This window comes from Dasypus novemcinctus, chromosome 5 (genome assembly GCF_030445035.2).
Source record: "Dasypus novemcinctus isolate mDasNov1 chromosome 5, mDasNov1.1.hap2, whole genome shotgun sequence".
NCBI lineage: Eukaryota > Metazoa > Chordata > Mammalia > Cingulata > Dasypodidae > Dasypus > Dasypus novemcinctus.
In genome coordinates, this window is record NC_080677.1 from 53,984,329 (window position 1) to 54,005,936 (window position 21,608).

Sequence of the window (21,608 nt, forward strand, 5' to 3'; positions counted from 1 at the left end):
TTCAAAAGGTAATGGGGTGGCGGACTTGGCCCAGTGGTTAGGGCGACCGTCTACCACATGGGAGGCCCGCGGTTCAAACCCCAGGCCTCCTTGACCCTGGTGGAGCTGGCCCATGTGCAGTGCTGATGCGTGCAAGGAGTGCCCTGGCACACAGGGGTGTCCCCTGCGTAGGGGAGTCCCACGCACAAGGAGTGCACCCCGTAAGGAGAGCCATCCAGCGCAAAACAAAGTGCAGCCTGCCCAGGAATGGCGCCACCCACATGGAGAACTTACGCAGCAAGATGACACAACTAGAAGAGACAAAGATTCCTGTGCCGCTGACAACAAAGTGGACAAAGAAGATGCAGCAAATAGACACAGAGAACAGACAAGTGGGGGGGGGATAAATAAATAAATCTTAAAAACAAAAAGGTAATGGGGGAGATCGGGTGTGGCTCTACCACACGGGAGGTCCTGGGTTCAGTTCCCTGCACCTCCTAAAGCAGAAGATGAACAAGACAGTGAACTGATGTGGTGAAAGACACAACAAGCAGGGAGCAGATGTGGCTCAAGTGATTGGGCACTTCCTTCCCATACATTTCTGACATCCTGGGTTCCCAGTGCCTCCTAAAAAAAGAAAAAAAGACAAGGAGACACAGAGAGCACACAATGAACGGATAGAAAGAGAAGGCAGTGCAAACCACAAGGGGGCGGGTATTAAATAAATCTTTAAAATAAAGAAAAAGGTAATGGGAACATTTTTAAGAAGTGAGAGAAGATTTCAATTAGAATATGGAAATAAATCTTTCGTCAACAAAGATAAGTTTTTCTCCCCAAATTAAGGTAAGTTAGAGTATATGAATATTTTTGTCATGTTTCATTCTTTGAAACAATTTCCATTTCCCTTTTCTCTGGTTATTACTTGTTAGATTTAAGAATCCTGAAGATTAAATACCTAACTTGCTCCACAATGACCGGGGTCCAGTCATTCAGTTCATAATCAAGTACATTGATTTCATATTTAACAAGGATAGGAATTTGCTATCTACTTTAAAATAATGAATCTAAATCAATTGAATAAATACACTTATCTCATGGCCAATGACCATTAGACTAACGTTATGAGGTCTGCAATCTTTTTTTCTTTTTTTTTTTTTGAGATACTGGGGATTGAACCCAGGACCTTGTATGTGGGACACAGGTGCTCAACCACCGAGGTACATCAAGTCCCCGAGGATTATGTTTTTGTTGTTGTTTTTAGGAGGTATTGGGGATTGAACCTGGGACCTCACAAATGGGAAGCAGGCACTCAAACCAATGAGCCACACCTGCTCCCTGAAATATATTTTTAAAACATTACTCACAATTGCCAAAAGATGGAAGCAACCCAAGAGTCCACCAACCTATGAATGCATTAAAAAATGTATATACAGACAATGGAGTATTATTTAGCTGTGAAAAAGTATGAAGTTCAGATACATGTGACAACATAGATGAACCTTTAAGATATCATGCTGAGTGAAATAAGCCAGACACAAAAGGACAAATATTGCATGATTTCACTGACATGAAATAATTAAAATAAGCAAATTTATAGTCAGAAACAATATACAGGTTACCAGGGGCCAGGAAATGGGGAGTTAATTCTTAATTGGTGCAAAGTTTCTGTTGGGGATGATGGAAAAATTTTGGTAATATACAGTGGTGATGGTAACACAACATGGTGAATGTAATTAGCACTCTGAATTATATATCCAAATGTAGTTAAAAGGGGACATTTTAGATGGTATGTATGTTGCTAGACTAAAAATTAAAACAAAAAACAGGACTGTACATCACAGTGAGCCCTAATGGAAACTATGTACTATAGGTAATAGTATAATATTCAGTCATGAATTTAAACAAAAATACCAAGGTGTTCTCAAGAACCCCACCTTCTATTTGCTATATAACTGGTCTGAACCTCACCTCCAGCAAACAAGTAGAGGATCCCGTCTCACTGTTACAAAGTGGAAAAACACTTGTCATTCTGTTCTGCTCTACAATGAGTGACATTCAAAAGCACTATTTTTACCAGATAAGATGTCATCAATTTGGGGTTAAAAAATTTAAAAAAAAAAAAGGCAAATTGTTACTGTTTTCAATCACTTAAACATCCATAGTTTTTGTTGGGCAGGTTCTAGAAGGAAACATATTTCCTTAGGGAAAAGGATATTCTAGGAGTATGTTGGCATATATTCTCAGTCCTGTCTCTTCCTCCTTTTTCAGTTTCTCTTAGGGAAGTTTCTAAATGAGAGGGAAGTTCACAAAGGAATATACTTTTTTTCAAAAAAACTTTAAAACACATCTTCAGATAGAAAATGAGGACAATCGAAAGTCTTGAGGGATTAAAGAATTGTTGCTGAAGATGAAATGAAAAGAAGAGAAAAAAGGAAAAAAAAGAAGCATGGAGTGATAGAAAATTAGGGAAAGGTTCAAAGGAGAGCCAGAATCAAGGCAAAAGTGAGGAGGAAATTCAATCAGGTAAGTATAAAAATTTTCCCTGTTTTATAAATCATAAGTGGTCTCTGTGCCCAATTATTCTAAGTACATAGTTATCTTCATCTCACTGAATAAAACTGATTACAGTAATCGAATCAGCATGAAAAAGCAATACATTTTAATATTTTAAAGAAAAAATCAAGTATTAAAATATAACTATACTTTTCTCTTTATAAATGTTTGTCTCTCCTTATCTATCTTACATATATACACAGCAATGAATAGTACAAAAACTAGGAAGACAGTCTTATATAGAACTAAACAAAAAGTTTAATCATTACTTCTCCTTTTGCAGTACTTTTTGGTTTTTCTTATCACCTCTCTACACTACAACAAAATTAATAGAAAGTAAAATTGAATCTAAATGCTACCAAGAGTATGATTCTAGTGTTACAAGAATAGGAGGGGAGTTACTACAGCTTAAAGTGAAGTACTGAATGTCTTTTAAAGAAAAAAGAGTATCTAATAATTGCTAAGTAAGCCCTGTTTTATTCAACTGCACAACACAGGAAAATATAAATGCCCTTTTTTCCGTTCATAGAAAAAAGCAGAAAATACCAATAATAAAACAGGGGGGAAACCAGCACAAACAACTCATAGTTCTTTTGGCAGGAGAAATGATGCAACACAGAAATAGTTTTAAGAACCACAGTGGTTAAAGTTCTAGGCAGGCATACTAAATTTATAATTAGTAACAAATCAAATTCATGGCAAAACAAAGTCCACTTCCATGTTTTACTAATACTTACAAATTTACCTGGAGAATGCTGATGCTGTTAAACTTTAGTTATAAAATATTCATTCAGTCTTAAATTAATCACTAAGGAAATTTTACATTGGACCGATATACATTGTCAGCATTATTTGATCTGATGCAAAATGTTTCAAGTGGACCTCTTCCCTTTAGCAAGGAGTAAAACTCAGCAATAATCTTCCTGTGTCCTTTTTCTAGTACTACAATGCTACACTTTTGGAAAACTTAAAATAGGAAGCAAATCTATAGATATTTAGGTAAATAAACCAATGACTTATCAGTTAGGAGTTCACTGGAATAGGTGATAAATGGAAAATATGATTACTATTTAATTGTACAACTATGCTACTATGTTGGAAAATTTGAGAGAGGTTCAATTATTTGTGTAGAGAGGCCAGGACTCAGGAATGATTTTGAGAAAGAAAATGGTTTATTGACTGCCGGAGGGGCTCGGGAGCTCTTTCAATCCCCAGCACCAAACAAGATTTTTGAGTCCCTTTTATACAGAGAGGAAAGGCCAAATGGTTTCTTTCAGTTCTCAATAGGCTTGAATTAGCATATTATCTTCTACATCCTAGGTAAGCTTTTAGCATGGACTTCTTACATTCTAGGTCAGCTTTTAGCCCATTTGGGTTGCATTTCCCCTGAATATTCAAAGTCTATAGAGTTTGCATTGATAAACTGTTTCCTGGGACTGGAGTCGTTGCCATGGTTACCAAGGGCAGGACTGCAGCCCCCCCATCATGCCACACCCACAACTCAGGACAGACAGCCTAGGTTAAGGTTATCTCCGAAGAGACAAAGAGCCTCCACCCATAGCCCACATCAACTAAACCAGTATGAAGTGGCATGTACATCTTTCTATAATTTTTTAAAGCTGCCAAATGCAAATGACAGTGTCTGTGTATGTATGTTTATATATATCCATATTCATACACATACATATGTGTGCTTATAAGCAACATATTGGATAGCAGGTTATTGAAAATTAAGGCAGTTAGGCCTCATAAGAGTCTTATTAACATTTGCAATGGTTTGCCTCCAAAGAGACAATTACTAGGCTAATTTTTTTTTTTTCCATATCCTAAGTCCCAGGCAGATCTAATATTAATAGACATGAGCTCTGGATGAAACATTGGCCTTAGACTGGATTTCAGTTAGCCTTCACATATGTTCAAAAGTATGAGTAAGCAAAGGTGGAAGCATCAGTTTTTTACATACTTAGGAGCAAAGAATTGCATATATATAACTCCTGAAGTACATAAAATGTTTCTTGTTCAGGTCTCAGCTTAAATGTTGCCTCCTCCTAAGTCTTCCTTGACTCCCTATCTAGAAAATTGTTTTATCACGTCATTCTGCTTCATATTCCTACCAACGATCTGTTTTAATTCATCTTTTGTTCACTGTCCATCCTCCAGCTCTAGAATTAAAATTCCATGAGAAGAGGGATCCTATATGTCTTGCTTACCACTATATTTCTAGCAGAAGCTTGGCACAATTTGTGGAATAAACAAATTTCTCAGTGAACACGACAAAATCAAAATACACCAAAAAACAGAAAACCAATCTCTCTCTATACACACACTATATATATATATTCATATATCTATCTATACACTCTTTTGTATTTTTCTGCACTAGAGGTGTTTAATTTTTAAAGAGCATATTCTTCTAAATCAGAGGTGTGATATTCTGTTGCTTTAAAGTAAATAATGCACATTGCAGTAAAAATCACTTAATCCTGTTCAAATTGAAGAGCTTTGATGGGAACACAATTTAAATGAATATTTTTGGGAAAATAACACAAAAACTATCCATACAAGAAAGTTTTCTCTGCAAACTTTACATCAGTTAAAAATAATCAGATGAAACAACTTTAAAGATGGTAATTTATTTTTATGCATTTGTTTAAATCCATTATTCAAAAATGTTCAAAAGGCACTTTTAAAAACATATTTAAAAATACACTTTTCTGACTTAAAGAAGGTGATCACTTAAAATAAGCAAGTCACCAAGTATCTTTTAAACCATTCATGACACTATCACCTTACATGATTTTTAAATTTGAAAACACAACAATCACTGCATAATACAACACACTGCTTAGCAGTAAAAGATTAGTCTCCCTCTAATAATATAGTTCACATGGGTTATTAATTTGCAAGGCCCTGCAAAGTTATTTAAATGTATCTAATATAAACTGAATACTAGTGAGGTAAGGGAGCTGAAATAAAGCACAATTCAATTCTAAAAATAATTTGTAAAATTTCTTATTCCAATCTGGGCTAAAATCTCTATTTCAACTGTGACATATAAACATGTCATTTTTTTTTTGTCAAGAGAGGGTACATTTAAGCATAAAATAAACTACAGATTGTCCTGTCCCAGATTTCTTAAAAATATTTCTGACATGCCTAGTAAAGAAGTAGAGAAATCAAGCAAATGAGATTTTGTTGTTGTTGTCGTTTGAAAGAGAAAGGGTGGGGGAGGGGGGAAATAAGAGGTACGGAATCCAAACAACTAAATTTAATATCTTTTCTTCATTTAATAATCGTATATCTAGAATTAGTTTTAAAATTGTAGATTTTTAGGTGGGACAAGTATTCTGCAAGCTAGCAGGCTTTATTTTTAGACTTTTACTTTCAATCTTATAAAGAAATCTCAAGATAGTAGGTATAAAACTACCAGTAAGTGATATAAACTGCAATCACTAATAGCCAAATTAACTTTGTGAAAGCAGTATTAAGGGGAGCTAGAAAGTGGAATTTAGTTAGGAAGAAAATAAAGTAATAAACACAAAGCAGAAACTGTCAAAGACAGAATAATAGTCTAAGAAACTGAAAATTTAAGCTAGACATGAGAAAATCTAGTCAAGCAAGGAATTTTTTTCAAGTACAATAGTGTCTCATTCTGGTACTAATATAATTTATAGGTCAGAAGAAATGAAAAATTAATATTCCTGAAACAATTATGAAAATAACCAGCAAATTTAATGCTGAAATCCAGTTAGTGTATTACAAAACATATTGAAAAGTAGTCACTGATTTTATTTTTTTTTTGAGGTACTGGGACTAGGGATTGAACCTGGGACCTCATATGTGGGAAGCTGGTGCTCAACCTCTCAGCCACATCCACTTCCCTGATATATTTTTGATTCTTATTACATGAACAAAAACTCATCCTCTGAAACTTAAGGGATTTGAAAGCAACTAGTCTAACTCTGAGACAAAAACCTGCTTTACAAATAAGGACTTCCTACTAGAAAATATAAGTGTATTGTTATATAAAACAGCAAAAACCTTATGCCTTGAGACCATGCTAAATCATTTATCCAAATGTCAAAAGATCTTAATCTAAAAGATGAGTAAATCATTGCCATCATGAAATTTGGTTTTATGTTCTCTATCAATGACCTGAAGAATTTTTTGTGTTATTAGGTCATATATGAGAGTCAACCAATTCTTGAAAGTAATAAGGTTTTAAATGATAGTACGAATTAGAAGGAAAATATTCTGGATATCATGAAACAGCATTTTACAATCTCAATTTAAAATTTTTACTAATTATAGACATTTTTTGATGACATACATTAATGTATGCTTTACATAATTTAGTAAGTACTTTGTACTTAAAGAACCTTCTTGCCCCGAAGTAAAATTACTAAGCTTGGAGAATTACATATTTTATTCCAGGCCCTGGTATTAATCACACTGGAGAAGTTAAAGAATTTTGGCAAAATGAATGATCCATTGTTCCTTTAAAGTCATTTACATTTAATATAGTGTGACTGTGGACTTCAATGACATAAAACATGCTTTACCTAAATTTGAAAAATACCTTACTGATAGGGCAGTAATCCTCAGTGTGCTCCAATGACCATTTACATCAGAATCATACAGGTCCTTAGGCAATGGGCCTCAAGCCTTAGGATGAATGAGAGTCAGCTGGGGCTTGCTAAATCAGTCTCTTATTCAGTAGGTCTGGGATGGAACCCAAGAAGTTGTAACTGCAAGATTCCAGGTGATGCTGTGCTGTTAGTTGGGACCACACACACTTTAAGAACCACTGCCCTTTATTAGCTGGTAAGGGTTAATACTCTTGGACCCTGTATTAGAATCAGAATTCCTGGAATTGGGGTCTTGAGATATGTTAAAAACAAGCTCCCCAGCAAAAGTGTGAGAACCATAATTTGAGAACCACTATGAAAATTTGGCAAGTAAATTTAGCCAAGGAATCAGATGTCTCATGTAAGTGAAAATGGAAATAATCCTAAATGATTAACCCCAAGCCTGGCATGGTGCAAAGAAAACATGAGGTTTTAGGGTACAAATTCTAGCTCTGTTATTATACTTACTAGCTTTGTGACACTAGGAAAGTTGACTTCCATTCTCTAAGCCTCAGTTTCTTCATCTATAATATGGGCATAACAAACAATTATGAGGATTAATGCTAATGTACACAGAGTACCTAGGCATAATAGCTGGCATACAGTAGGCAGCAGATAAATACTATCACTTAATATTAATATTTTAAGAAATGTATGAAATATTCCTTCAGTAACAGGATTAATCAAAGTAGTTTTTCATTCAATTAAAGGAAATATTTACACCCAAAGGTAATAGAATAATAAAACCTTATATTTAATGCTTCCTATTCTGGGCCAGACAGTGTCCTAAGAATCTTATATATATTACTCATTTAATCCTCATAAAATTCCTGTGAGGTAGGTAGTATTATCTCTAATTTACAAATGAGGAAATTGAGGCACAGGGAGATTAAGTAAACTGCTCAAGGTTTACAAAGGTAGTAAACGATGCAACAGAAATTTAAGCCCAGGAAGTCTAACTCCAGAGCCCGGATGTCATCACAACGTTCATTTCCTATGAGCAAATTTTAAGGATTTTTGATAACTACCATAAATAGGAAAGTAGTGTGTATGGATTGCAAGAAAATTCACAACCACAGACAGGAAAAGAATTGCTCAAAAAATGGAATGAGTTCCTTGAAATTGTGGCAGATGACACCACCATAGAAACAACATAAAAATTTAATAGGTATATATTGGGTAGTGTTTTCAGTAGGTGGAGAGAATAATCCACAATTAGCAACTAAGACAAACATCCTCTCAAATATTCCATCCAAAGAGGTCAAGGTTTTGACAGCTATTGGCACAATAAATATAAGTCACTTAGCTAAGCAGCAGAGTAAATGGCATGACAGCCAGGTAAAATTATCATAACGATAAACATGACAGATGTAAATCATTTATAAAACTAAAGATAATCTTAAAGAAAGTCTGTAAAATATTTTATGATACACTCAGACTATTGCTAAAGCCAATGAGAATAAAAATTTTTCTTTCCTTCTAGAAACTCTTCAGAGGGTTACTAAAATTAGAATGAGATATTTATGAATGTGTTTTTGAAGACAGTCTTAAATGGATATTCTATTTGCTGGTATTACCCACTGGCAAAATTTTATCAACCTAAGGTAGTAAAAGTCAGCAATCAACTTCGGATTGTTACGCATAAATTAAGTATTTGGTCCTTTAATATATGACATCTTTTAGTTTATTTAAACACTCGGAATTTTCTAACCTTTTCACAATTATCTCTGGCCAAAATTTTACAGTCAAACTATTCTGTAGCCTAAGAACCACCTCAGATTCTAAAACTGAGAATTTTACAACTGTTTTAAACAAACAAGTTATAAAAGGCACAAACAAGTTCTTCATCTTTCAACAGGATAAGAATGGAAGGAACTATAATTATGTAGTTGGAAGGAGTTCTAAATAATTAAAAATGTTATTTAGTAATTCCTGAGTATGGCATCAATATAAGAAAAGAATCCCTAAAGAACATTAAATTTTTGATTAGCTATCCATAATTAAAAATGGGTAAATTTGGCTACAAAATATTTAAGAATGCATGATTAAAGAATGCTGTTAATGTTTTGAGAGCACATAAATATTAATAGTGGAGAATGTTATTCAAGAGTGATTAAACATCTTTAGAAAAGAGACAATAGGAACTTGTCTATTCATCTTAGTAAAAAATTAGCTACTACTTAGAACCAAGTATGTAATATAGTCAAGGCCCATGATAATTTCAAAGTATGGTTTTATTAATGCACTTTAGGACAAGTGCTATCTGTTTGCCACTTTTTTCTAAAAGAAATACTACCAATTATAAATAATCACAGGAAAATTTTCATTAGACAAACTGTGTGTGGGGGGGTGGGGGGTTTGTTTCATTAATATCACACTGCAAATACAAACTCACATCTTGAGCTTACAAACAATGAGTGACAATATTTCCTTCTCAAATTTCCTTTAAGGCAGATTTTTTTTTTTAGCACTGTGTTTCTAATATGGTGCAGTATAGTTTTATCAAATTTAACTGTTTTAGTATCTCAGGGACAATAATACATGTGGTCAGGAACAGGCAAAAAAAATCTCGTTTCTAGTCCCTCTACCTGGCCACCATTTTAAAAACAAATTCATATATATATATTACTGTAGTAAAAACACATTTTAACAGATTTCACAGCTCATTTAAAGCTTCGTGTTACAGTCATTCATATGAAAGAGTTCTAATATGGAATGTTCATTTAGAAAAAATTCCTCACTGGGATTCCAGTGTTCTAGATCAGAAACGCAGAAGTCCTTCTTCAGTGCAATGTCAGACATTTAACCTCTGTTCATTTGTTTTTTTCACTCAAGACTTTTTATTTTACTTTTGGATCATCATTTGTGTATTTTTCACTTATTTCCTTTAATACATTCTCAGGTAAGGTAGGTTGATATCTGTATAAATAACCATATGGGCGAAGATGATAAACGAGGTATTCTAATTCATACATAGTTAGAGGGTCAACGTAATGAAAAGAAATTGCAAGATCAGAACAGCATCCAGGACCCTAAAAAAGTAAAGGAAAAAGACATTATTAATAAATACACATTAACATAAAATATTCACATAATGATAAAGGAAACACTACTTGAAAAAGATTCAAACATTAAAGCTGGCAAAGTAGAGCACAGTTCTTGGAGGTCCTACTTCAGTGTTTAGCAGAAAAAGTTCTGAAGATTTCTTCAGATGAAAGGGGGGCAGTTTTAGAAAGGATAAGGCTCATATTTCCAGGTTTTCCTTTCTCTTTATAATCTCATTAAATCTTTGCTTGGCCCAGCCTCACAGACACTCCTCTGGAGCATTCAATGACTACAAAGCTTTGCCTATTTCGTGACTGCAGCCTAACACTTTATCTATACAATAAACCAAACTGTATAGTGTTTAAGAGAAGAATCTGGAGTCAGATCTGGGTTTGAATTCAAATTGTGCCTCAGGTGTATGACCCTGAGCATGTTATGTAACTCTCTACAAGCTTCAATTTCCCCATTTGCAAAAATAGTTACTTATAAGAGATAATGTATACAAATTGCTTGGGAGCATGATTTACTACTAATACACGTTATTATTAACTAAATAATCATATTCAGATGGCCCTCAGCTGAGTAGATAAGATTTAAACTTATGTCCAGTTAAAGAGTTCTCATAGATTCCTAATATGGTTGATATAAGAACCAGTTTAAAACCAAACAAAATAGCAAGAAAATAAAAGAAAAAAGTCAGCCTGTTTCCAGAATTAAACAGTCACAAGATCAATCTGGGACTCTGAATTGGTGTCCAGAGAATGTTAAACCCAGAGAACTTTTTTAGGAGCGCTAGGGATTGAATGCAGGACCTCATACATGGGAAGCAGTTGCTTAGCCTGTTCCCCCTGCCTGTCCCCACCCCTTTTTTTTTTTGGCTACAAGAAGCTTTACTGTTTACACTTGGTTCGTGATCTATTAAGATGGCTACAAATGGGGTTAAAGAAACTGAAGACTAGCATCTTTGCAAGTTCCCAGAGAAGATTCATGTTGACCTAGGAAACATTTAACAACTTATATTTGGAAGTGTGTAGTTTATTTACAATGATTAAAAATTATCAGGAAATTGTCCATTATACATTCTCTGCCCTCCTCTCTCATCTTTTCTTTGAAACAAACTGGATTATGTGGAACCCTAGAACAACCCCATAGGCACTGGAAAATTATCTGGTGCCTACTTCTTATTCCTTTAAGCAATAATATTAGAATATAAACAAATATGAATAGTAAATAGGTGAGGGTTGCCCAGTCATGACTGCAGACTCTACCTCCCACCCCCCAGGAACTTTGAACAACCAGCCAGAACTGGCAGGAACAATTTTCTCAAAGCACCAGAAGACAGTTTAACGGAGCACAGAATTGGGCAAGGGCTGAATCAACAAAAAAGATCACTTAAAAGCAGTGGGGCACTGGCTGATCCCTTCCAAACCCTTCATTGGTGGGGAACAGGCCTGCACTCTCAGTGAGGAGCTCTAGTCCTAAAGGGAGCAGAGGAACCCTCAGGCACAAACTAGAAGAATATGAGTCTGATCCAATCAGCCTGGTGGTAGCCTGAGGGTCTCAGAACTTGCCCTGCTTATAGAAGGAAGTGCAATGAACTCTCCTATAGCGCCTTGTGAAAGAGCAGTCACGTTGTGCTGCCTGTGGCAAGGAATTGTTGGCTGGAGGACACACATTGCAAGCCCAGGACGATGAGGAAACTGCTTCTTAGAGAAGGGGGGACATTTAAAACCATGTAAATAGGGGATCTCTAGGGCCACATGCCCATGCCTAAGACAAGAGGCTTGTGCAGAAAGGATCAGGGTTGCCCCTTAACTTTGACCTGGAGCTATTCTCTAAACCCATTGTATGGATAAGCCAGCAGAGGTCAATCTGCAAGGACTTGGAAAGATGGTTTCTTTCTTTCTTCTACTTTGTTGTTGTTGTTAGCCACTATTATTCAAGGAAAGCTCTGTGATAATATTTCTGTGGTGGTTTGAAGCTCCATACACCCAAGAAAAAAACATTCTTAAATTTAATCCATTCCTGTGAGTGTGAACCCATTTTAAGTAGGACCTTTTGATGAGGTTACTTCAGTTGAGAAAGTGTAGCCCCTTCCAATTATGATAGGTCATAATCCTATTACTGGAGTCCTACTTAAGGGGAGAGAAATTCAGAAAGAGGGAGAGAATGCCACAGAAGAAAGAAGCTGAAATCAACGAAACCAAGAAGAAAAGGGAGAGACCAGCAGACACTGTGATGTGACAGAAAAGCCATGGATCACTGGCAGCCAGGCCCAGAATGCCAAACTTCAGGAAGAAAGCATTGACTTGATGCCAATTTGGACTTTCTTTTAGCTCCAAAACTATAAACCCTAAATCCCCATTAAGTCAACCATTTTGTGGTATTTGATTGAGCAGCCCAGGAACTAAAACAACTAGCTAGGTACAAGCTTAAATAACAGATACCTCACACTCTTAATTCCAGCATATACAACTGGCTTGAAATGGATCAAAGACCTACACATAAAAGCTAGAACTATAAAATTCCTAGAAGAAAATGTTGGAAAGCATCTTCAGAACCTTGTGTTAGGCAGTGGTTTCTTAAGACTTTATACCCAAGGCACAAGCAACAAAACAAATAGATAAATGGGACCTCATCAAAATTAAAAACTTTTCTGCAAAGGATTTTATCATGGAAGTAAAATCACAACCTACACAATGAGAGAAAATATTTGGCAACCACCTTTTCAATAAGGGTCTAATATCCAGAATAGATAAATCCTTCATGGGAAATGGACTTGGCCCAGTGGTTAGGGCGTCCGTCTACCACATGGGAGGTCCGCGGTTCAAACCCCGGGTGGAGCTGGCCCATGCGCAGTGCTGATGCGCTCAAGGAGTGCCGTGCCACGCAGGGGTGTCCCCCACGTAGGGGAGCCCCTCGCGCAAGGAGTGCTCCCCATAAGGAGAGCCACCCAGTGCAAAAGAAAGTGCAGCCTGCCCAGGAATGGCGCCGCCCACAGTTCCCGTGCCGCTGACGACAACAGAAGCGGACAAAAGAAACAAGACGCAGCAAATAGACACAAAGAACAGACAACCGGGGGAGGGGGGGTGGGGGGAATTAAATTAAAAAAAAAAAAAAAAAATCCTTCAACTCCACAACAGAAAGAGAAACAATCCAATTAAAAAAAAAAAAAACATAGCAAAAGACTTGAATAGTCATCTCACCAGACATAAAAATAGTCAGAAAGCACATGAAAAGATGCTCAACATCATTAGCCATTAGGGAAATGCAAATCAAAACCACAGTGAGATACTATTTCATACCCACTAGACTGGCTAAAATTTTAAAAAACAAAAAACAAAACCAGAACACTGTAAGTGTTAGAGAGGATTTAGAGCAATAGAAACTCTCAATTCACTGCTGGTGGCAATGTAAAAATGGTGCAGCCACTGGGGAAGACAGTTTAGCAGTTTCTCATAAATTTAAGTACAGAATTACCATATGACCCACCATGGGTATGTACCCAAAAGAAATGAAAGCAGAGACTTGAACAGATATCTCCTCACCAATGTTCAAAGCAAACTTTTTCACAATTGTCAAAAGATGGATGCAACCCGAGTGCCCATCAATGGATGAATGGATAAACAAGGGTACATATACACAATGGAATAGTATTCAGCCCCAAAAAGGAATGATGTTGATACATGCAACAACATGTTTGAAACATGACATCATGTTGAATGAAATAAGACAAAAATGGACAAATATTTTATGATTTCACTGACACAAAATAATTAATTATGCAAACCCACAGAGTTAGAATCTAGAATAGGTTTCCAGGGTATAGGATGGAGGTAGGAAATAAGGAATTAAGGCTTAAAATGTACAGTTTCTATTTGGAATGATGGAAAAGTTTTGGTAATGGGTGGTGGTGATGATAGTTCAACATTGTGAATGTAATTAACACAGCACTAAATTATGTATTTGAATGCAGCTAAAAGAGGAAATTTTAGGTTGTGTATAAGTTACTAGAATTTTTTTTAAATCCATGGAATTGTACACCACCAACTGTGAACTCTAAGTTAAACCCTGGACTATAGTTAATAGTGCAATTACAAAAATGTGCTTTTATCAATTCTAACAAATGTATTACACCAATGCAAGGTATAAATAGGATGGTATATGGGAACCCCGGATTTTATGCATCATTTTTCTGTCTATCCACTGTAGCAGTTTCATATTATTGATGAATTCCAAAAAGAAATATTGGATTATGTTTGTAAACTGGTCTTTTCCTCTGGATATATTAGAGTATATTGGATTCAGAGGTTTTACTTGATTAAATAATGATTAAGGCTTTGATTGGGCCATGTCAGTAGGATGTTGAATCCCCACCTCTTAATGGGAAGGGACTCACAGAGAAACAGCACCTCAGAGAAGGGAGTTGGAGTCTTGAGCTGGAGCCCCGGGAAGTAAGCAAACAGAGGATCTTGGTCATAAGGAAAGAGAGAAGGCCCCAGGAAGAGAAACAAACCAGTCACCTAATAGTCTACAGTTAGCTTTGTAGAGATAACAGCACAGCTGAGCCTGGAGAGAATCAAGCCCCAGGAAAAGAGGAACAAAGGAAGCCTGAACCCTTACAGCATGCCATCTTGCTCCAACACGTAGCAATATACTTTGGTGAAAGAGGTTTTATAAAAACCAACCAATACCTGGTATTTTGCACCAGCACCCCTTAGGCTGACTAATATAGCAAAAGGTTACAAAACATACAAACAGGAAGTGATGGTCCAGGCAAAGGAGAAGATTAAAGCATTAGAAATCATCACTGAGTTAGAAAAGAGGGACACACCAGGTAAACACTTTTTTAAAAAAATGGTTCCAGGGGAATGGAGGTAGCTGAAGCAACTGAGCGCCTGCTTTCCTCATGGGAGGTCCTGGGTTTGGTTCCCGGCACCTCCTAAAAATAAAAAAATTTAAAAAAAACAACATTGGGGTTTCATATGGACCAGAGCAGATCCCTCACTGTGATCTACTGAAAGTTGGCCCTGGACACAAGGGTTTGTAAAAATTTTTTAAATACAAAAAACAATAAGCAAACTAACGGGAGCCAATATGGCTCAGTATCTGAGTGCCAGCTTCCCACATATGAGGTCCCATTACCTCAAAAAAAAAGGTTCCAATTAGGCTTACAGAGCTAAAGGAAAACATAGACAAAGAACTAAAGGACATCAGAAAAATGACTGATAAATAGAAAAAATATCAATAGATGGAAATTATGAAAAGGAAACAGAGCTGAAAGACCATAGTAACAGAAATTAAAACCTCTCTCTAGAAGAGTTCCACAGCAGACTGGAGCTAGCAGAAATCAGAATCAGTAAATCTGAAGATAAGACAAATGCAATAATTTAATCTGAGGTGCAGAAAGAATAAAGAATGAAGGAAAGTGAATAGTGCCTGATACACATTTTGGGAATCCCAGGAAAAGAAGAGAAAGGGCAGAGAGAATATTCAAAGAAATAATGGCTGAAAACTTCCCCAAATTTAGCAAAAGAAATGAATATACAAATCTAAGATGCTCAATGAACTTCAAACAATATAAAACCAAATAGACTGTTCTATAAATTTGAATGCATTTTGAATTTAAGTGTTTTTTTAAAAAAGCAAATCAGTTAACTTATGCTTATCTAAATCATCTGTCTGATATAAATGCCACGTAATAGTCTTATATATTCTAGTAGCCACATTTAAAAAAAGTAAAAACAGATGAATTTTTATATAATAAATCCATATTTTTGTTTCAACATGCTATCAATATTTTAAAGATTATTAATAAAATCACTCTTTTTAATTGTGCTATGTCTTTGAAGTCATGTATTTTATACTTAACAGTGTATCTCAATTTGGACTAGACACATTTCAAAAGCTCAACAGCCATATGTGGCTAGTGGCTACTATATAGGATAGTGCATATTAAACTAAAGGACTAGAACAGTTAATTTAAAATTGATGATGGTATAAGAGAACTCTAGGCAGTGGACTTGGCCCAGTGGTTAGGGCGTCTGTCTACCACACAGGAGGTCCGTGGTTTAAACCCCGGGCCTCCTTGACCCATGTGGAACTGGCCCACACGCAGTGCTGATGCGCACAAGGAGTGCCCTGCCACGCAGGGGTGTCCCCCGCATAGGGGAGCCCCAAGCGCAAAGAGTGCACCCCATAAGGAAAGCCGCCCAGCGCGAAAGAAAGTGCAGCCTGCCCAGGAATGACGCCGCACACACGGAGAGCTGATACAGCAAGATGACGCAACAAAAAGAGACACAGATTCCTGTGCCACTAACAGCAACAGAAGCAGACAAAGAAAAACATGCAGCAAATAGACACAGAGAACAGATAACTGGGGGTGGAGGGAGAGAAATAAAAAAAACAAAAAAACAAAAAACACAATATGGTGTTGGGCCCAAACCAAATAAAATAACAGAACAAAACTGAAATCCCAGATACAGATCCTACTATAAGTAATGATAAAATATATGATAAAGAAGGCATTTGAAATCAGTAATGAACATAAGGTTCTTAATTTAGTGCTAGAAAAATCAGTCAATAATTTGGAAATATCAGTGTGGGCAGGCCTTGAAGAGGAAGGAAGGGTATTTTATTGGTTACAAAATGATGACAATTTTGATGTCTTTTGTTATTATTTTATGTGTACCCAATATAAAATACACTTAGTATGGACAAAATTCATTAAGAAAGATTTATATATATTTTAAAAAAGGGAAGTAGATGTGGCTCAAGTGATAGAGCTTCCTCCTACCATATGGGAGGACCTGGGTTCAATCTCTGGGGCCTTCTGGTGAAAAGAAGAAGAGAAAGCATGCCCATGAGGTGAGCCAGTGCCCATACGAGTGCCCGCATTGTGAGCCAGCACCCACATAAGTACCCGCATGGTGAGCGCAAGTGCCCGTGGTGATCTAGTGCCCCGTGCAAGTGAGTCACACAGCAAGATGTTGACACAACAAAAGACAGACAAGCGGAGAGTCAACATAAAGCGCATCAGAAACTAGGAACTGAGATGGCACAATTGGCAGGGAACCTCTGTCCACATAAGTCTCCAGGATCGAATCCTGGTGAATCCTAGAGGAGAGAAAATGATTGGCAGGGAACCTCTGTCCACATAAGTCTCCAGGATCGAATCCTGGTGAATCCTAGAGGAGAGAAAATGAGAAGACAACAACAGCAAAATCAGCAGGGCAGGGGGAAAATAAATAAATAAATAAATCTTAAAAAACAAAACAAAAAACATCCAAAATACTACCACACAAAAACAAAGCAATACCAAATATAGACTATGAAAAGGCAGTCTTGAGGAATGTATCTGTTTTACAGTCAAAGAAATTACACAGAACTGAACATAAATGTTTGCTTTTTAAAGTAGAATTCTACCCCAACAACTTAATACTTACTCTAAGATATGTCCCCCATCCCTTCTTTTTTATTTCATTAATCTTAGAGGAGCACAGTGGCAGGTGCTCAGGGGCAGTATAAGAGAGATAACAGTTTTTGAAATCAGAGTGGTTTATAACACTGCCTATACTGTTTACACCATGATGGACAAGTAACTTAATTTTTCTGAGCCTCAGTTTTGTCACCTATTAAATGCAGGATTAATATAAGGATTGGCTCTTATGTCTGTAGAAGTACAAAGAACACATTGGTTGATAATAGGAAGCAGTAATGATTTACTTCAAAATTTCCTTTAAAAGCAGATTTACCTAAAGCTTGGGTCAGATGTTCTAGGTTAGGGCCTCTCAACTTGACATTACTGACATTTCGTTGTCAGGGGCTGTCCTACGCACAGTAGAATGTTTGGCAGCACCCCTGGCCTCAACCTACTAGACATCAGTAGTGGGGCAACAAAAAATGTTTTCAGACATTGCATATCCCCTGGGGGTCAAAACCGTTCTCCGCTTAAGAACCACTGTTCTAAAGAATGATTTGAAAATACTGGCTTGTGACTAAGAGAATGGTAGCACTAAGCCATGAAGTATATTATTTATATCTTAGGATCAGAGAAATGAAAGCATAGAGAGCTAATAGTTGCCTAAACACATTATTAATCAGTAACAGAGCTGGGTCTAAAAGCTAGGTTTTGTGATTCTTGGTCTCATTCAATCATTCATTGAAGCAAAGCTTTAAACACTGAAAAACTGGAAATAACCTACTAAATATTTATCAATAGGAGAAAATGTATAATTTACAGTATATTCGTTTATTGGATTATTACACACCAGTTTAAGTTAATGAAACAACTATATTTTTAATGATAAATCTCAATAGTGTATGAAAAGGGCAAAATTGTAGGATACATATGGTATATAATTCCACTTATTTAAAGTTTAAAAACCTGCCAACTAGGGAAGTGGATTTGGCCCAATGGATAGGGCATCCGCCTTCCACATGGGCAGTCAGCTGTTCAAACCCAGAGCCTCCTGACCCATGTGATGAGCTGGTCCAAGCACAGTGCTGATGCGTGCAAGGAGTGCCGTGCCACTCAGGGGTGTCCCTGTGTAGGGGAGCCCCACGCACAAGTCGTGAGCCCCGTAAGGAGAGCTGCCTAGCATGAAGAAAAGTGCAGCCTGCCCAGGAATGGCGCTGCACACACGAAGAGCTGACACAGCAAGATGACGCAACAAAATGAGACACAGATTCCGGGTGCCGCTGACAAGAATACAAGTGGACACAAAAACACACAGTGAATGGATACAGAAAGTGGAAAATGGGGCGGGGAAGGGGAGAGAAGTAAATGAAAAATAAATCTTTAAAAAAAATAAAAACAAAAAACCTGCCAACTAATATATACTTTTTATGGATACACAGACTCTCGGAAAAAGGTGTAAAAACATGCATGGTAATGATAAATACTAAATTCATGACAGTGGATAACTCTGGGGAAGGAAGTAAGGGAATTAGTTTAGAGAGGGTACACAGCCTCTACCATATAACATTTTTTTCTTTTAAAAAACCTGAAAGAAATGTGGTCAAAGATTAATATTTAATATATCTGGATGGTAGGTACAAGGTAATATATTATTCTCAAATATTTGTCTGTAAACCTTAAATATTTCATAAAATACTGTACTCTACATAAAATTCTCAGGAATGTAAACTATGGTATCAAACAAGGACTAAGGTTTATTAAGTACTTCCTGTGTAACAGGTAGTGTACCGCACTGTAATCACAACTGAGTGAGAGAGTAAATCATGCCCATTTTACAAGTGATGAAACAAGCTAAGGATATTCTGTCCATCCAAGTCATTCCCCTATTAAGTAGGAGAGCAACGATTTGAACCTAGGTCTTTCTGAACCTCAAAGTCTTTTTACGTACTGCACCTGATGAGTAGGAGACTCTTGACGCAGGTCTTCACACTGTCTGCTCTCTCTATTCTCACTCAGGTTTCTGTTCAAAAGTCACCCCCTTAGGGGGTGGGGTTGAATGGGACCTCACATATATATTTTTAATGTAATATTATTACAAAGTCAATAAAAAATAAAAAAATTAAAAAAAAAAATCAACATGATTAGGGAGGCATTGTTAGCATTTTGGTGCATTTACATTTAATCTTTTTTTGATACATCTATATGGCGTATTTGCCTGGGATATATGAGTATATGCATATATAAATATATATAGACAACTTTGTACTCTTCTAAATAAACTTAAATTGTCAAAAAAACCAAAAAAAAAAAAAAAAAAAAAAAAAAAAAAAAAAAGTCACCCCCTTATAGAGGCCTTCCTTAACCACCTAAACCAAACCAGTGAACCTCACCCCACTCTAAGTCACTCTCTATCCCTTAACCTGCCTTTTTTTTTTTTCTTCAGGGCACTTGCCACTACCTGAAATTGTATTATATCTTGATTATCTACCTGCTTATTGTATGTCCTAAACTACAATATAAGGTTCATCAAGAACTGGAACTTGACCTTATTTAATACTATATTCTGGCATATAAGTACTATCAATAGATATCTGTCTTCATCTACTTTGCTGTACTGCCATTCTAAATAAAAAGTCAAAGGGAGACAGCGGATTTGGCCCAGCAGTTAGGGAGTCCGTCTACCACATGGGAGGTCCACGGTTCAAACCCCGGGCCTCCTTGACCGGTGTGGAGCTGGCCCATGTGCAGTGCTGATGTGCGCAAGGAGTGCCCTGCCATGCAGGGGTGTCCCCCGCGTAGGGGAGCCCCACGTGCAAGGAGCGCACCCCGTAAGGAGAGTAGCCCAGTGCAAAAGAAAGTGCAGCCTGCCCAGGAATGGTCGCACACACGGAGAGCTGACACAACAAGATAATGCAGCAAAAAGAAACAGAGATTTCCGTGCCACTGACAACAACAGAAGCGGACAAAGACGACGCAGCAAATGGACATAGAGAACAAACAACCGACAACCAGGGTGGTGGGGGAGAAATAAATAAATAAATAAATCTTTAAAAAAAAAAGTCAAAGGGAAATTCCTAGTCAATGGTATTAAAGAAATATACACACTTTAGTTGGTTACAAAAAAAATAAATAAATCTATATCAAACTAAGTATTTACAGAGTAATAAAACTTCTAAACTCACCTCTACAGTAGGATAATAGTTGTAATTCCAGTACCAAAAGGTTTTGGGTAGATAACCTTTGATTAAGTGGTGTTCAGGTACAAAGGGATGAAAAGTTTCCTTTCCAGTGGTATCTCTGGAATCTCCCGCCTCTACATTCATAATTTCCATGCATCTCCCCAGTGCTAAGTCTTCAATGGAGGAACTGTGTGTGCATTTCTCCGTTTTAAATGCATCCACAAATCTCTTCAAGGCTTCCTTGCTCAATACATATCCAGCTCCTCCACTCATGTAGCCCTGCTTTACAAAGGGCTTAAATCTTCTCCCAAAGTAAATGGGGTTTTGAGGATCATATTTTGAAAGAAGCCATCTCAAATTGTCTAGTATGACATATGTATCATCATCTGCTTTCATAAACCAATCAGCATCTTCTAAATAATGGTCATAAACATACTGAAAAGCTTTAATTGTTTTCCAGTATAGTTGGTCTCTGCCTTCTTTGGTTTTTAATCCCACAGTAGGGAAGTCTTTATTTTCTTCTGAACTCATAAACAAAACTTTATTACAACGTTGGGCCCATGTGGCTTTGACGTGTTTGGCCTTTTTCTCTAGATTTTGAGGTCCTGTCATAACCCAGCAAAGAATTTTAACCTTCTGATAGAGTTTCTCAGCGATGTCTGTGTCCTCATCTATTAAACAAAAATTTTTTTAAAAAAAATTATATTTACACATAAATAAAATTGAAATAGATTATATTTAAGGAGGTTTTCTTAAACCATTTCAAAGACCTCTTCTTTCTATTTACCCATTTATCAATAGTGA

General features: G+C 36.6%; 1 protein-coding gene across 3 annotated transcripts in view; it reads right to left on the reverse strand.

Annotated features, from left to right (window-relative positions):
- The window catches only part of C1GALT1 (core 1 synthase, glycoprotein-N-acetylgalactosamine 3-beta-galactosyltransferase 1), a 63,762-nt gene that overhangs the window by 23,650 nt on the left and 18,504 nt on the right, over positions 1-21,608 (reverse strand). For 2 of the 3 annotated variants that reach the window (XM_023584833.3, XM_004479179.4), the window contains exons 3-4: positions 20,808-21,475; positions 5,150-10,192 (exon numbers count right to left, since the gene is read on the reverse strand). In XM_023584833.3, coding sequence (XP_023440601.1) covers positions 10,001-10,192; positions 20,808-21,475 — 860 coding nt within the window. In that variant the 3' untranslated portion in view covers positions 5,150-10,000. Of the gene's footprint in view, positions 1-5,149; positions 10,193-20,807; positions 21,476-21,608 lie in introns of those variants that run through there. The other variant, XM_071215166.1, reaches the window with a different exon arrangement.